Source organism: Acyrthosiphon pisum, chromosome A1 (assembly GCF_005508785.2).
Source record: "Acyrthosiphon pisum isolate AL4f chromosome A1, pea_aphid_22Mar2018_4r6ur, whole genome shotgun sequence".
Lineage (NCBI taxonomy): Eukaryota > Metazoa > Arthropoda > Insecta > Hemiptera > Aphididae > Acyrthosiphon > Acyrthosiphon pisum.
Genome location: NC_042494.1, coordinates 46,836,772 through 46,848,612, shown reverse-complemented (window position 1 = coordinate 46,848,612; position 11,841 = coordinate 46,836,772). Strand labels below are relative to the sequence as shown.

The 11,841-nt window shown below is 29.5% G+C and overlaps 2 protein-coding genes across 2 annotated transcripts; both read left to right on the top strand.

Annotated features, from left to right (window-relative positions):
• Nucleotides 1-879: 879 nt before the first annotated feature.
• LOC100573035 (putative uncharacterized protein DDB_G0271982) lies at nucleotides 880-2,738 on the top strand. The gene is made up of 3 exons (XM_003241850.4): nucleotides 880-1,073; nucleotides 1,129-1,214; nucleotides 1,691-2,738. Exons 1-3 carry the CDS (start codon nucleotides 997-999, stop codon nucleotides 2,317-2,319), a joined length of 792 nt encoding a protein of 263 aa, XP_003241898.1. The 5' UTR covers nucleotides 880-996; the 3' UTR covers nucleotides 2,320-2,738.
• A 4,926-nt stretch (nucleotides 2,739-7,664) lies between these two features.
• On the top strand, nucleotides 7,665-9,915 carry LOC100573120 (vicilin-like seed storage protein At2g18540). Its single transcript, XM_008181020.3, has 4 exons — nucleotides 7,665-7,858; nucleotides 7,914-7,999; nucleotides 8,459-8,622; nucleotides 8,655-9,915. Exons 1-4 carry the CDS (start codon nucleotides 7,782-7,784, stop codon nucleotides 9,222-9,224), a joined length of 897 nt encoding a protein of 298 aa, XP_008179242.1. The 5' UTR covers nucleotides 7,665-7,781; the 3' UTR covers nucleotides 9,225-9,915.
• The last annotated feature ends 1,926 nt before the right edge of the window (nucleotides 9,916-11,841 follow it).

Genomic DNA, 11,841 nt, shown 5'->3' with positions numbered 1-11,841 from the left:
ATATAGGGATGTGTATAACACCAGATTTTATACCAGTACTCATATTTACGCGAGTAATTAATTTTACAAATCGCTCTCAAACTTTAGTGGTCGGGATTTTGATTCCTTATATTCCAATTTAATCCCTTAAAAAATAAATATTTATGCAACAAATGTTTGTCTTCAAATCGAAAACTAAATCTTGAATAAATTATGTTTTTATTATTAACATTTATTTTTTTAATTTATTATCATATATTAACAAACTGTCGTATCGATTTATTAACCAATTAGCATAATATATCGTATGTTAGCCATATTGTCTAAGATATTGTGGAACAAATTATTTAAGCACCCCAACTTTAACCCGAATTTACGCCTATGAATTAGGTATTTGTCAGTTAAAAATTTGAAGAAAAATAAAATTGAACAAGCTTTGCCAAACTATTTGAATATAATATGTGATGATAGATATCCATTAATATAATATTGTAGCATACTGCATAACATATGCAATATTTCAAGCAATAGAATTGCTTTATTATTACGCAACGACTTGTTATAATTATTGTACTTCGGACTTCGGTAGTTCGTTGTATTGTGTTAGATTTTACAATTTCATGTAATTTACAAACAAACTGTCAGTTATTTTAAATATTTAAACTATCTGTGCATATTACAATTGTAAATGAACAATATTAATCTATACTTTATTTACGATATATAACTATATAACAGATGTCATACCTATAATTGTATTAAAGCAGCTGCTGTTTTCAAAATTATCATAAGTTTAGGTAACATTGAAACAAAATGTGCTAGCAATTAGTAAACAGTTTAATTGTGATTTTTGATTTAGAACAATATAAATATACATTTAATTTACAATACTATATAACACATGACACATATTATATAAATATTTCAAAGCAGTTGTTAACCATCAGTACATAGTGAAACAAAATTCACTGAAGAAAATTACACAGTATAACTGCAGTGACTTTTAAACTGGTGAACATGAAGCACTATATTATAAATCCACTTTACACGGCCATTTTTTCGATGATTATTTTTGCGGCGTTATCATCATCATTGTAAGTTAGAAATCAGATTTAATTGCTAGTTTTAATTGATAAAATTTAATTTCAGTGACTTAAACTATTTTGGTACAAAAGATGGAAAATTGTATGTGAATTCAACATATGAAATAGTTAAAGGAGGAAACATAGTGTTAAGTAAATATAAATTAAAAATTAGTATATAATGTTGCATTATAAACAGTAAACATATCCTAAAATTTTAAATTATTAAGGTGAATAAACTCAGTTAATTATACTGTGACTTAATAAAATGTAAAATTATTTTGGCACACTTGCGGCGAAAGTTTAATTTTTGATGTCAGTCGATATGTTGAAAAATTACACTACCTATGTAAATTAAAATCTTTTCTTTTTTTACCCAACGGCCAAAAAAGTTACATTCTAAACCAGATAAATATAGGTACTGGTACAATAAATAAACAATAATAAATATATAAATTAAACTTCTACACGATTTAACAAGCACGACAGGTTTTTTATTATTTTATTGAATTTATAAATAAACCTTTGTTATTTATCTATAAATGTAGAATTTTAACGCTCCAACACTATAATTATGTATGTTATATCGTAATTTTTAAATATGTTTTTCGAATGGTTTGTTATTTCAGATATAGGTCCATATAATATTCCAGGATTGAAAAGCTATAGGAAATTAACTCCTAATGAAAAATTAGAAGTACGGAAGTTAGAGGAAGAATTTAATATAGAAAGAGAAAAGGAACGAATATCACGTGAGAATGAAAGGGAAAAGGAGCAACGAAGACGTGAAGTTGAAAAACGGAGGGAACAAAAATATCGAGATGAAGAAAAAAGAAGAAACCAAATACGCCGTGAGAAAGAGCGACAAAAAGATGAGGCGGGAAGAGAAAAGGATTTACAAATACGCATTTCTGAAAGAGCACAGAACGACTTGGAAAGGGAAATGCGTGATTTGGAAAGACAAAGGCAACAGCTGAAACGTAACATGGAACAACAACAACGAGATGCCGAAAGAGCACAACGAGATGCTGAAAGAGCAGAACGTGATGCCGAAAGAGCACGACGTGATGTGGAAAGAGCGTATCGAGAAGTGAAATTATCAATACCTAAATGGAATGTACAGATAAGACCCGCTACAATAAAACGTCGTACACCAAATAATATACGAATTATACCACGCAATCGTGGAACGGGTGGAACGGGTGTAACATATCGTAAAATAACAAAAAATAATAATACTATAAACTTATACGAATAATTTGTGAGTTGTGGCCTGTGATTTAAACAAATCTTATACTAAAATTATTTACTTTATCATGTAGGTCAATACCATTGTTAAGATTGCGTTATTTCGATCACTTCATTAATAACAAGATTCTGTAATCTATAATCACATAGTATACCTAGTACCTACATCATTACCCATACCATAAACCTCATATTGAATAACCGTTTAAAATCATAAGTAATTTAGTACTATAATTTTTGTTATACATTTTGATTTATGAGGTATAATTATGCTTACGTATTTGGTGTAAAACTGTAAACACATTACGATATTCCAAATAATATGTTTTATTTTATATCTTAAGTTTATTGTGTATAATGACTATTTATTTACGAATAAATGAAAATCTACTGCAGTCTAATATAGTGTCTAAATGCACTACTACGTAATTTATTTTGTTTCTATCACTTATAAACCTTGACCACTAATTACTATCACCACATGATATGCTTACACCTCAGTCCTCGGTTAATTATTTTCTCTGATATGCACCATACGAATGATAATTTAATACATAAAATCAACATTAAAGAGATATGGGCAATCTAAATTCTTGTACAAAAGTGAATAAGAGACGAGTATGGGCAAATAAATAAAACGAACACTCAGTGCCACTGCAAACACGATGAACATCTTCGGTTACCCACTTTTCCTTTACATATACCATTTTGTGTTATGGCTTCACGTGACGTTACGATTGTGCGCCCTAGGACCGCACTGTGTATAAGACCTATACGAATATTTTTGGGCCTACGAAAATGTGTGACTACAGTTTTTTTGTGATATTTTATGTTTTTTTAAAATTATTATTACTACTATAGGTTAATACCTACACATTTTATAAACCATAGCACAACAAGTAAAATATTATATAGAAAGGATATGAATGCAAAAATAATAATATTACTGTTATATTCACACTATCAATGTTTGTTATTGTAATATTCGTAATTGCCTATAGAAATAAGATTGGATTAAACATATACCGATAAAATATCAGTGGCATACGAGCATACGATGATGTATGATGGATGAAACCACGATTACTGTTAAGAGGATTCGATATCGTGATTTTCTGTTTTTGTCTAACACACGGTTGACACAGTATTTTAGACGTGTTTTTTGCCAAACACACTAATTTATCTAATAAAGCGATAAGAATTCTGAAAACAGATTTGAATTTGTCGTCAAGTCTACTTTTAAATTGATTTTTCCACATTTTTGATATTATCTCCCAAATTCCTAAAAATGTCATATTAAAAAGAGTATTTAAAAATTGTTGTATTTCTATTTTCTGAGAAGTTAAAATCAAAAAATTAAAAATGTGGGGAAGTCGATTTCTAGTAGACTTGACGACAAATACAAATTTGTTTTTAGAATTCTTATCGCTTCATTAGATCTATTGGTATGTTTGGCAAAAAACACGTCTAAAATACTATGTCACGCATATGTTAGACAAAAACAGAAAATCACGGTATCGAATCCCCTTAAGAGGACATGATACATAGACAACACATGTATATAAGCGCGATTCATACTGGTATGACACGACACGACACGAAACGGCACGGCACAACACGGCAAAAATGTGTCTAATACACAGGACCGACACCAGATTAAAAATTTGTATTTAATAAAAAAATCTGCATTTAACAAAAAAAATCAATAAAAAATCTGTATTAAATGAAAAAATCAATAAAAAATCTGTTATTTTTAAATTTTTAAAATTGTATATTTGGTCATTACATATTTCTTCTGTACTAGCAGGTATCAATAACTATACAATTTAAACCAGGAAAGTTTTCGTAATACAGAAACTGTTTGTAGGTACATAGGTATACAACTCGTCGTTCCCACTACTATACCGTAGCAGCTATAGTAACATAGGTACTAGTAGCATAATATTAGTTATTTGTCATAATACGTATGTATGTTTTTTAGTTTATTACTATAGTACGTCATTATAACCATATTGGTAATTTTGGGAATGTTTAACTTAAAAATTGCTAATGAATAGTAAGTAAATGTAATAATAAATGAATAGTTGATAAGTACATTAATTTGTCAACCAGAGAATGTTCAACATTTTAAAACAAAAAATAAATAAATAAATTTAATGATTTTTCTTTTTAATCAGTTAAGTTACGTATTTTTTTTTAAAATTAAATTAAAAATTAAGTTAATAGACATTTTTAATACATCAATTAAGTTCAAAATTAAGCTAGGTAACAATTATATTATTAACTCACCTTATCTTATTTTGGTTTATGGAAAGTATTTATGTTCTGATATACAATAATTGGTAATTACTTTTTCATTCTAGAAATGTCTTATAATATTGTATAAACTATATTAATAAGATATGCCATATTATGCAAGTTATTAAAGAATTTAGGTACGTAAGAGTATAATTCATATTATGTTGTATACAGACATACAGTTAAAAAAATCCCAGGTGAGGATAATAGTCCCATATTACCCACCCCATCAGCCAGTAAAGCAGTGCGTATACCCATGTACTTATACTTAATACTTATACTAGTTCTTAGTATTAATGTATTTGACCAGTTGTACGTCGGAGAATTTCGATTTGATAATATTGCTTATTGACAGTGATGGGGTAACGTTACCGCAGCACGGACATAGGAAAATCGCGTTTTTTTTGTGTGTTACAAGTATGCGCGCGGGAAGTGAAACTTCTTTCGCAGTTGATCGTATAAGTTTTGTCTACTAAAACCTTCAATCGCATATTAAATATTAATTATTGTACTTATTCGGTGTGTGTATACCATTTTTTCCATAAACGATTATGTACATATTATACAAACTCAATTATATATCTATAGGTAAACTGTTTGAATGTAGTTTATTCAAATAAAATTAATGATCTGACCATTATTATTCCATATAATAACCACAATTAACCACATAGATGTCAATATTATACTATTGAATGCGAATACATTGCAATTTCTGTTGTTTTGTTAAAACGTAAAATAATTGTATTATATATTTTAAATGGGTACTAACATTAAATACATATATTTATACGGCAGTTACCTATACATTATGATGTATCATAATAACAATAATAAATAATAATACGTCGATGGACCTGAATATATTATTGTCTACGCGTTTATTATACCATGTACCTACCTTACTCTTGTATTACGTTTACCACCATATACATATTATAGTTCGAGACACGAAAACTGGCCCGTGACCCTACAACCCAATATCTCATAGACCATAATATAGTAATAGACTAGCCTTACATATAGAGTAGCTGAAGAAGTAGCCGGTAAAACATACAACAACGGTGTACATCACATCAGTGTTGTTATTGTCTGTCGTGAACTACTTATTAGAAATTACTGAAAAATGATTTTAATTTCCCAAAATCGATATGATATTGCCAATATGCTATATTAAAAGGAACTTAAACATTTAGTGCTACTGTACTGGACACTAGTGAATAAAAGTTTAATTATAAATAATAAATATTATCATTATAACAAATATAATTATTAAGCAATTTAATATTTGGAACAAACCATACTTTTTTTAGATTCTGAGCAGAGCGAGGAAGCTATTGTTTTTACAATGGTGTTTATTTTTTTTTTTCTTCTTCTTCTTTTTATATCCTGTATACAAAATTTTTTCCAGAAGGAGTGTTTCGATTTCAACACATAGTACCTTATATTTTAGCAAATTGAATCAAGATGGTACTTTAGAGAGGTCATTTTTCGATTTTCTCAACAGTTATTCAATTCCACGAGAAAAACCACCGGAAAATTACGAAAAAAAACGCTAAAAATGGGATTTTAATTTCTAACGCTTTGTTTATCACCATAGAAACGAATAAAAAATTATAATATTTTAATATTAATTCAACTTACATGATAAAATAAATAATAACAAAATATAAAATATCTAGACTGACAAACCGTCTCCGCTCAGAATCGTTTTTCTTATACAATGATATTATATCATTGAATTCAAGTCTAATACAACCAATATACAATTACCCACTTGTAATCTACTGTACAGCAGAGCGACATCCACTTACCTGATTTTTTGATATTATTATTTCATATTTTTTAAAGTGAACATTAAAAAAACAAAAATTTAATTTTTATAAATATTATATTGGTCAATAATTAGTAATAACATATTGATATTTATTATAAATGTAATAGGACCTTAAACAGTTAATTATGCTGGTAAATTGATTCATCAAATACAAATACAAGTAAAATAATATAAGCATAATTTAAAATGCAAAGTTTTAAACGAGTATAATTAAAATTAAATTGTTTGACTTGTTTTATGTTAATTTTTGAATTTTAATATACTATATAATATATTGGCCTTAAGTTTCATCTTAGAGATTCATAGTAAAAAACCTACACATAACTATAACAGGTATCTAGTTTTTTTTTATATGTTTTGTGAAAATAGCAAGAGTCTTGCGCAAGACCAAGACCAAGTCCAATACTGAATCTGCAAGACCAATATCAAGACCAAGATTTTTAAATTCTTGGTCTTGGTCTTGTTTTGATCATCACTAATATGTCAATTATCATTTATCATTTTTCTTATAGGGCTTGCGTGGGACTGTAACTAATTATAATAGTAAAAGGTCTGTGCATGCGCCATACCAGTATACCAAGCATGGAATTCGTACTGCTGTAACTGGTTTAGTTTGAGAGCAGTACGAGCTACACGTATATTTATAGTTGTAAATCTTTTTGTTAAATATGTATAATGACATATTATGCACTAATGACACTGTGCTTAGGGGCTAATCCTCCTAGTGGCTTAGGTCCCGGATACTGTTAATAGGGGCCTGGTTGAATGAAAAATGATAACACCTAAGATGTTATAGAATACATTATTTTAGCACCCTTACTTTACACTTATATACCCCTATGAAACATATGTCAGTGTAAAATCTAAAGAAAAAAACTATTGAATGAAAATACTTGGCCAAATTATTTAAATATATTATCTAATACAACTTACAAGTAATACTAGATGACAGAGATCCATTAACATATTGCAGCGCCAGATATTCAATATTTCTAACAATATTAGTTTTATTGTTATATTATTACAACGTCTGGTTATAATAATTAATATTGTTTTTCAGAGTATTTAGTTAGATTTAATAAGTACTAGTCGGTAAATGTTTTACCAAACACATTATGACTTATGTACGAACTATGAGTATTTTAAATACCTATTTAAATTCTCTATACATATTCAAATTTTTTTGAATAATATTAATCTGTACTTTTTTACCAAACATAACACATGACATGTATATAATTATTTCAAATCAGTTGTCAACCATCAGCACAGAGTGAAACAAAATTCACTGACAAATATTACACGGTATAACTGCAGTGACTTTTTGACTGGTGAACATGAAGTTCTATATTGTAAATCCACTTTACACGGCCCTTTTTTCGGTGATTATTTTAGCGGCGTTATCATCCTCATTGTAAGTTAGAAATCAGATTTGATTGATAGTTTTAATTGATAAAATTTAATTTCAGTGACTTAAACTTTTTTACTGATGATGATGGAAAAACGTATATAAATTCAAAATATGAAGTAGTTTTTGGAGGACGTAAAGTTTTAAGTAAATATAAATTAAAAATTAGTATATAATATTGCATATTAAACAGTAAACATTTCTTAAAATTTTAAATTATTAAAGTGAATAAACTCAATTAATTATACTGTGACATAATAAAATGTAAAATGATTTTGTAACGCTTGCGATGAAAGTTTAATTTTTTGATGTCAGTTGATGCGTTGGAAAATACATTAGATAAATTTAAATCTTTTTTTTTTTACCGAACGGCCAAAAAAGTTACATTACACACAATAAATCATTTTTTTTTTTAATTAAATAAACAATAATGAATGTATGAATTAAAATTCTACACGATTTATCAAGCACGACAGGTTTTTGTTATTTTAATGAATTTATAAATATAACCTTTGTTATTTGTGTAGAATTTTAACGCTCAAATACGAATTACGTATGTTATATCCTAATTTTTAAGTATGTTTTTCGAATGGTTTATTATTTCAGAAATAGGTGGAACTAATATTCCAGGATTGAGCAGCTGTAGGCTATTAACTGCTGATGAAAAATCAAAAATACGGAAGTTAGAGGAAGAATATAATATAAAGAGAGAAAAGGAACGAATATTACGTGAGGCTGAAAAGGAGAAGGAACGGATACAACGTGAAAAAGAGCGAAACAGCGTGATGCAGAAAAAGAAAAGGAGCGAAGACAGCGTGATGCAGAAAAAGAAAAGGAGCGAAGACAGCGTGAAGAAGAGCGACAACAACGATATGCAAAAAAGGAGGAGGAGCGAAGACAGCGTGATGCAGAAAGAAAAAAGGAGCAACGAAGACGTGAAGTTGAAAAACGGAGGGAACAAAAAAATCGTGATGAAGAAAAAAGAAGAGACCAAATACAACGTGAGAAAGAGCGACAAAAAGATGAGGCGGAAAGAGAAAAGTATCGACAAATACGCATTTCTGAAAGAGCACAGAACGACTTGGAAAGGGAAATGCGTGATTTGGAAAGACAAAGGCAACAGCAAATACGTGACATGGAACAACAACAACGAGATGCTGAAATAGCACAACGAGCTGCCGAAAGTGCACAACGTGAAGCGGAAAAAGCATACCTAGAAATGGAATTAGCAAGACGTATAAAAAATGCACTGATAAGACCGCGTAAACCTAATTCTATACAAATTATACCACGCAATCGTGGAATGGGTGGAACGGGTGTAACATATAGTAAAATAACAAAAAAAAATAATGCTATACATTTATACGAATAATTTTTGAGCTGTGGCCGGTGATCTAAACAAATCTTATACTAAAATTATTTATTTTATCATGCAGTTCAATAACATTGTTAAGATGGCGTTATTTCGATCACTTCATTATTAACAAGATTCTGTAATCTATTTATTCGACAATTTCGGTTAGAGTTTAAGTTAAACCTCATAATAAATTATCGTTTAAAATAATAAACACCTACATAAAATATTGTATTGTAGTGACATAATTTATAGATACTCGTCATAATAATTGTACTCATACAGAAAATTATACAATAAGAATACGCTTATATAATATTTGGTGTGAGTCTGCAGTTAACGTTTAATTCGTTAACATTTTCAAAAAAATCATGTTTTTCTATAATATAGGCATTTTACGATTATTATGTATATTCCATTAATACCTAACCTATTTACGAATAAATTAAAAACGATAACAATCTCACAGGATTAAAAGCAAGACTAAGTAATTCATTTTGCTCCTATTCCTTATCGCATTAGGCTACTAACACAATATGATATCTTTACTCTTTGGTTAACTATTTAAATTTATTCCGGTATAGTCGTGTTAACTCTTACTACGGAAAATCTACAAAATAGAGATGTATTCAAATCCCTATACAAAATTTAATAAGAGATGATTATCGATGTTATTTTTCATGGTCAATAAATACAATAAATAATTATTTTAATTATTTTTCTTTGTCACCCAATTGATATTTAAAAAAAAATACCAATAACAAGGTACATGGTTGTTGTACACTGTACAGGTTAGATGGTTGGCAGGGTACAAGGGTCATGTTTATTGTTACACAAACTACCAAAACACTAGATAAAATAAAACCCGTTTTGATTTACAGATACCACTCTATTTTGGTACTAAAAAGAACCACTGCTGCACCAGTGTGAACTGTGAACAATATAGTTTAATATGTGAGTCGGTATAAATATAGGCATCACACAAGACATTGCATACACGAGAAACCAACAAAAGTAACAAAATGTAATCTTCACGAAACCACTGGCACGTCGAACCAAATTAATACTAACTCCTCCAATCTGGTGGTGGGTGAATTTTCTATGTTATAGAAATTATTACGCTAAAAAAATCGCAAGTGACGATGGTATAAGTAGATCACCTAGGACGTAGAACTAGATCACACATGTTCCCCTTGTCTTCTAGAATTTTTTTAATGACGCGCGTGCACATATGATTGCCTACCTTTTTGCAGTGCAGCTTATCTCGTTCAGGGCCTACGCGAGGGTAAGACGACTCAGGTGGTCGCCTAGGCGCCATTTTCATGAGGCGCCGAAATTGCTTTTACAATTTTGCACATTTTTGTTGGTAATATTTTTTTTTTTTAAATATAAAATATTGAGTTAGGCGTTGGTTAAATTACTCAAAATCAACTGGAAAAATATTTTATTTCTGTTGTAAATTATTTGATAGAGCTCAAAAGTCAAATGTGGCAATTGGTGGGTTTTCTGATTGACATAATGTATCTGCCAGTGGCGTACATACGGGGGGGTCGGAATCAAAAACCCCCCCCCAGGACCAAAAAAAAAAATTGTGATATTATTGATGAATTTCTTATTATTAATCATCCGTATACACACAAACATACGTCATATATGACTATTGAGTATTGACTATTGAGTATAACACTATACTTTATCAACAACGAAAAACGATTTCATAACGAAATTATGGATGCCGTATATCAATCAAAATAGACATTTGATCGTACACAGTCAGTCAGTTGCGTGCGGACATAAATACATCTTAATATTGTCATTATCTCGACCGACTCGATCTGACAACGGAGAAAAAAACCGATTACGTTATAATCGTCGAATTTCGCGTGAACAACAATATACGGTGAAATAAATTCTATATTTATAGCAGTATCGTAAATGACCATATTAAACATTTTCGTTATGAATATGTATATTATGAAATTTTCGTTCATTCTGTTCTATTCTGCCCATGGGGAAAAAGGAATTTTCTCTGTGGGGCCCCCGTCTATGTTTATGTTGGAGGGCCCACTCGGGTATATTAATTATTATTACTGTTATTTTTAACAATATAATAATACCACAAGTCAAGAATTTATTCACGGATCTTTAACATAGTATTTTAAATTTTTATCGTTAATCTAAGACCGAAATATCCTCGTATGTTTCCCTAACAAAATATTGAGTTTTCGCAATTTATTTTTGGCCGATATTTAGTACGGAATTTGTACAAATTTTTTTTCGAAGTTATACAATAATTTGTGTAGGGGGCTATAGAAACGTTTCTCCACCTCCCCCCCCTTATTTCCAAAACTACTTATTTATATGAAACTTCTATGCAGATATTTAGTTCGGAATTTGTACGATTTTACGCGAAATTTTTCAAAACTCCCTTACAACCGAAAAAAGCATTTTCCTCATATGCCGTTTCCCCAGCCCCACATCAAACTAAAATTACGGTTTCGCACGAAATATTTTATTTATAGTTATAGGTGTTAGATTGAATAAGTATCTAATGCGAGCGAAGCAGACCAAATTTTTTTTCTGTTTGGGGTCCCCTTCAAATATTTCCCTGTGACATAAATACTACCTATCCACC